The sequence below is a fragment of the Staurois parvus genome, unplaced genomic scaffold (assembly GCF_062004578.1).
Source record: "Staurois parvus isolate SC_StPar_1 unplaced genomic scaffold, SC_StPar_1.0 ptg000018l, whole genome shotgun sequence".
Classification (NCBI taxonomy): domain Eukaryota; kingdom Metazoa; phylum Chordata; class Amphibia; order Anura; family Ranidae; genus Staurois; species Staurois parvus.
The window spans coordinates 4,980,749-4,987,500 of NW_028317814.1; the positions used below are offsets into that span (position 1 = coordinate 4,980,749).

Sequence of the window (6,752 nt, forward strand, 5' to 3'; positions counted from 1 at the left end):
AGCATGGGCTTTGAGTAGACGAGAAGCCTTGTAGTTTTAAATTCAATGTGACAGCTTTGGAAAGCAGGGATGATGAATACGCCTATTATTAGATCAGTCTATTTGCCGCTCAATGTCTCTCTGTAATTGGAGCAACATCACTTTAAAGGTTCAGAGAGTAGAAGCATTTCTGGTGAAAAATCCCTACAACAAGCCTGCGAATGTTTAAAGTGAAATCTATTAGTGCTTAGGAAGAGGGAGGAGGGGGGGATGGGGGGGTGGGGGCTCTCCCTAGCCTGTGTGTGTAGTATTTAGCTGGGTATCAATCAGATGCATTAAGTTCTTCTCTATCCCTTCCTCTCCTGGCATCCCCCTCCCCCTTGTTGTGATGTAGTTCTTATCTCAGCCCCCCTTGTCTTGTTGTGACAGCCCTGATATTGTTTATTGAGGTGGATGTCAGGTATAATTAGCAATCGATATGGAAAATGGTTCTTGCAAGGCACGTCTCTGACGTCACGGCCGATTAAGGTTTCTTATTGGTCCCAAATTCCCCAAGCCTGAGCTAATTATTGGAAGCTTGATGTTGATAAAGTAAAGCTCATCCTGGGCTTGTAGCATGTCCCCTCCTCACTGGTCACCGCCACTGCATGCTTACTAAGGTCCCAGCAGCAGCAGCAGCAGCCCTTCAGCTGTGGCCCCTCTATCCAGGGAGATGATGGACAGTAGGATTCTAGAGCATCCTCATGCCCAGTTTGGAGGCTCCATGAGTGGGATGGTGGGCTTTCCCTACCCTCTGGGCCACCACCATGTCTACGAGCTCGCCAGCCACCAGCTCCAGTCTGCAGCCGCCGTACCCTTCTCTATAGACGGATTACTAAACGGGTCCTGCACTGCTTCTGTGGTCAATCCGACCCCCCTGATCCCCTCTGGATGTGGCATGAATGGAGACAATCAGCAGTACAAGCTGTCAGGTAAGGGATGCTGGGCTTACTATCTGTTTACTATTGGACGCTGAACGACACTTTATATAATACCCCCTCTGTGCCATCTACATGGAGTCCAGGGCTTGGGATCTACAATTTATAATGCATATATCTGTACATACTATCCACAGCTATACAGTACATATTCTATATAGCCTAGCTATGCTACACATGCAATAGATATAAGACCCATAATAATACATATAATGATTGCTTATATGGGTAGGAAATAGATACTATATAACAATATATATACTAATAGCATGTACTTATACCATGGAGCAATATCTATGCTATACACTAATTGCATATACTTATACTATAGAACAATATCTATAATATACACTAATTGCATATATTTATACCATAGAACAATATCTATACTTTACACTAATAGTATACACTTATACCATATAGCAATATCTATACTATATACTAATAGCATATACTTATACTATAGAACAATATCTATAATATACACTAATTGCATATATTTATACCATAGAACAATATCTATACTTTACACTAATAGTATACACTTATACCATATAGCAATATCTATACTATATACTAATAGCATATACTTATACTATAGAACAATATCTATAATATACACTAATTGCATATATTTATACCATAGAACAATATCTATACTTTACACTAATAGTATATACTTATACCATATAGCAATATCTATACTATATACTAATAGCATATACTTATACTATAGAACATTATCTATGCTATATACTAATAGTATATACTTATACCATAGAACAATATCTATACTATATACTAATAGCATGTGCTTATACTATAGAACAATATTTATACTATATACTGATAGCATATACTATAGAACAATATCTATACTATACACTAATAGCATATACTTATATTATGGAACAATATCTATGCTACATACTAACAGCATATACTTATACTATAGAACAATATCACACTTTCCTTGAACCCTTATAACCCAAGGTGTTCTAGTCTAGGGTTATATACCATTATACCCACGTGTATACTGGGCTCATATAACAAAAGGCTCTAATAAGGTATATTAAAGCATATATAGCGTCCATCGAACCCAAGGGAAGTCTGGATATGTTTATAATAAGATGCCCATAATCCAGGGTGGGAGATTTATAACATAATAATAACAACACAACGATATAATATCCATGTCAACCATAGAAGTAGAACAAGTGTAATATAATAATAACACAACGATATAATGTCCAAGTCAATCATGGGAATAGAAAAAGTGTAATATAATAACACAAGGATATAATGTCCAAGTCAATCATGGGAATAGAAAAAGTGTAATATAATAATAATAACAACACAACGATATAATGTCCATGTCAACTATGGGGATCAAAAAAGTAAAATATAATATTAATTTAAGGTCCAGGTCACCTATAGGAATTGGAAAAAGTGTAATATAATAATAATAATAATACAACTATATTTTCCATGCCAGCTATGGGAATAAAAAAAGTATAATATTAACACAATGATATAATGTCCATGTCAACTATGGGAATAGAAAAAGTATAATATTAACACAATGATATAATGTCCATGTCAACTATGGGAATAGAAAAAGTATAATAATAACACAATGATATAATGTCCAAGTCAACTATGGGAATAGAAAAAGTATAATATAATATTAATACAGCTATTTAGGATCCATGTCACCTTTAGGAATAGGAAAAATGTAATATAATATTAACACAACAATATAATGTCCATGGCAAATATGGGGATAGAAAAAGTATAATAATTAATACAACTATTTAAGGTCCATGTCACCTATAGGAACAGGAAAGGTATAATATAATGTTAAGACAACTATATATTGTCCATGTCAACTTTGGGAATAGAAAAAGTATAATATAATATTATTGCAACGATATAATAATATCCATGTCAACTATGGGAGTAGAAAAAATATAATATAATAATAATACAACTATACAAAGTCCATGTCACCCATAGGAATAGGAACGTATACTATTGAAAAACAATGCATGCTTATGAATTACACACACAAAGAAAAAACAAACAACAAAACAAAAGCAAAAAAAAACAAAAAACAAAACAAAGCAAAAAAAAAACCGCAAGCATTGAATTGGTGGACAAGTAAAATGTATCCAATTAGTTTCTATATAACAAGGTGCTGGAGGTTAATATTATATAACCATTCGCCACTGATAATGCATGGATCTGGGTTGTTTTATATGCATAAGCTATAGGATAAGACAGCAGCTGGTGACCCCCAGGATGACAACATTGCAAGCACAGCCATAGAAGCTTATGGCACAGGCTTATCACCAGCCATGAACATTCATTCATACCCCACTTGTAGAAAACACCCCAAACAAATGGGAGAGAGCGTGGAATGACGTTTTATGGGGTGCTTGGCAGTCAATGTGCATCACAAAATGCTCCACACACGTGTACAGCACTGCAAAGCCGGCGAGGTGTCAGAAAGCAAGCAACTTCAACATTGCAAATATCCAAGAGGAAAACAAAACAGGGATTTATGCTCCTACAATCCTTCAAAAACATTCAAATCTGTATTTTTCCTGTAGATCATGACAGTGGCACTTCAGACACAAATTATACATTAGCAGGACAACAAAGTATTACAATTGCTGATCCATTAGTAAGGTAATGTAGTATAGTTTCCTGTATAGAAATGTTTGAAATCCTGATTTTTGTTTAGAGGTAGGAGCAAACTGAAAAGATTTTTATATTTAAATGTTGAATAATTGTGGAATTTCTAGCTGAACTGTCTAGGTGGATGCCATGTTGACTAGGCTGCATTTGATAATCCCTCACAGGGGTCCTATGAGGTGAGAGGTACCTAGATAAGTCTACCAGGAGGACTGGCTGATTTTGAAACCGTGGGAATCACATATCAACTAGGATGGAAAGGCGTTGGGACTGCAGGGGGTCACTTTCTCTGCAAATCCACTTCCCAAACGTGGGAATGGGCCATAAACTAGCTTTGATCACTGGCACAGGGACCTTCTAATGGACAGTTCTGTTTGTTTATTTTCCAGTCCACATGGACTTTTTGTAAATATCGTGACAGCAGATGATGTTTCTGGTAAGCTGATTGGGGTCTGGTTCCTTTTTTTTTTAGTAGATCCTGGTGACCCAGACAAGGAAAGCCCAGGGTGTAAGAGAAGGAGAACCAGGACCAATTTTACAGGATGGCAGCTGGAGGAGCTGGAAAAAGCCTTCAATGAAAGCCACTACCCTGATGTCTTCATGCGAGAAGCCCTGGCCTTGAGGCTGGACCTGGTGGAGTCCAGAGTACAGGTAAAGCCCCTCTCTGCTTCTCCTCTTCTCTGATAATGTTGCCCCCCTCCAGGTCCCCCGAATATTCGCACTCTCCTCTCACTAATCCCCGATCTGTCGCTTTAATGGCGTTTTAATTAGGCGCATTTTGCTTGCAGTGGCATCTTTATTTGCATATCCATATCCCCTTTGTGTAATGTGCTTCAAATGAAGCCACAGATACCATCTACAATGTCTTACAGATGTCTTGCGTGTGAATTATTACATCTAATGAATTATGTATACATCTACATGTTTATGGAAAACACGGGGCCTTAAAAATGATCGTGGAGAGGCAACTATAGCACAGATAATAATAGAGGGCGAAATCAGAAGCATTGTTCCATATAAACCTAAAAATAAATTTAAAAAAATAAAACCTAATTTTTTTTTATGTTGTCCTAGGACGTTGTCAAATTGCCTTATATCAGCAGAATTGTTCTATTTAAAACATTAAAAAATAAAATAAACAATAGAAGTTTGTTTGTCCTAGGACGTTGTTCAATTGCTACATATCAGTACCATCGTTCCATTAAAACATAAACAATAATAATAATAACAACTTTAAAAACGATGTTTTTTTCTATTTTGTCCTAGGACGTTATCAAATTGCCACATAAGAGTAGCATCGTTCCATTAAAAACACAAAAATATAAAAAAAATTATACTTTTTTTTTCTTTTACTTTGTTTTTAGGACGTTGTCAAATTGCGAGATAACAGTAGCATCGTTCCATTAAAAACACAATAAAAAAAAATGATACTTTTTTTTTCGTTTACTTTGTCTTAGGACGTTGTCAAATTGCCCAATGTCAATAGCACTGTTGCATTTTAAAATAAAAACTTTATTATATTAAATTAAAATCTAGATTCTTTTTTTAATTGTCCTGTGACATTTTTTTAGTTATGACGTTGTCAAATTATATATATATATATATATATAGACACACACACATATATATAATATATGTTGTATATGTGTGTTAACTGTTAAAGTTATTATTGTTATTTGATATAGTATTGTTATTATCATTAATATTATTATTATTTCCCAGTAGGCTAATTTTTGTTTGTAACTTTCTCTACTATTATAAATATTTAATTCTGATTTTCTGAACTATTTATATCAATAGATGAGATAACGGTCCTTATAGTAGGACCTCCTGGGGTTGAATGTACATGGAGGTAAAAAAAAAAAAAAAAAAAAGAGAGAGAGAGAGGCCAGGATGTAATTAAGACTCTGGAGGTGTGAAGTTTATTATAGAGAAGTGCACTGCTCTGTATTATTAAAGCATTAGCTTTGTTTCAAGGGGTATTTACAAAATGCACTCTCTCCCCCTCCTGACCTCTTCTGGTTTCCAACCCTTTCATCCAATTTGTTCTGAGATTGTTAAGTGAAGCCGAGACCTCACTTTCCCCCTTAATTCCATAATGAGTGATTCTCAATGGCTGTACCGCCTGGAATTAGCACAAAGGAAAGCATAACAGGATGGGGGGGGGGGGGGGGAGAGCCAAATAAACTTTGAAAGAGGGTGTAGAGGGTTACAAAATCCCCTACCACAGTGACCCCGGTTTTTACGCTTCTTATTTTTTCAACTACTTAATTAATGTTGACAGGGGAAAAAAGTACATTTCCCCCACAGAGCTAAACGAAATAAGTCTGCTGATTAGAAAAGGTTTAATTCTTATCGTTGATTCTGCGCAAGAATTAAAAAGAAATGAGAATAGGCGAGCTAAGGTTTGGGTAGCAACCCGTCCTATTATGTCCTTTATTCTTTATTTTATACATTGTTTTCACGTTTTTTTTTAATTCATCTGTGTAGCTTGCTATTTTCCCCTTTTGTTGTCCCTCTCCTTTAATTTATTAGGACCTGCTTTAGCTGCTGTTTTATAGAGGCCACCCTATGAATGTCATAATTCTTTAGCCTTGGTTTTAACATGAATTTATTAGATTTATAGGATAAATTATACTTTTATGTTTGTAATAGCTGAGAAGGGGTTATTATAAAATTATATTGAAAAATTCCGTTCAGGTTTAATTATAAGTATTTATTAAAACACACAAAAAACCTGCATCCATTTTTTTCGCCTTTATGGTTTTGTGGGGGAAAAAATTGCCACCTTTTCCTGACAGAGATATATATTAACGTATGCTCTTTGATATACTATATTTTGGCAATAGTATATTATATAAATATTTTGCTGTGTTCACTTTCTCCATGAGCGCCTGTGCACAATGAATGAATGTTGGGCCTCTGTTCACACCAAAGGGGGAGTGACACCTTTCCTCCATCTGTGGGACAATTAGTACTCCAGATTCCACAGTTTAGCTAAAAAACAACACCAACATCAACAACAAAAGGCTGAAGTGAAAACTGCAGAGTTAAATTGTCTTCCTCTCGGCCAGAACTGAATGCTAATTGATTTTCATT

At 35.4% G+C, this 6,752-nt stretch overlaps 1 protein-coding gene across 2 annotated transcripts in view; it reads left to right on the forward strand.

The window, feature by feature from the left end:
• The first annotated feature begins 437 nt into the window (after nt 1-437).
• UNCX (UNC homeobox) overlaps nt 438-6,752 on the forward strand; it is a 7,726-nt gene continuing 1,411 nt past the window's right edge. Inside the window, exons 1-2 of one of the 2 annotated variants that reach the window (XM_089682270.1) lie at nt 438-950; nt 4,129-4,304. In XM_089682270.1, the coding sequence (XP_089538396.1) occupies nt 692-950; nt 4,129-4,304 (435 nt within the window). In that variant the 5' untranslated portion in view covers nt 438-691. Of the gene's footprint in view, nt 951-4,125; nt 4,305-6,752 lie in introns of both variants that reach the window. The other variant, XM_089682262.1, reaches the window with a different exon arrangement.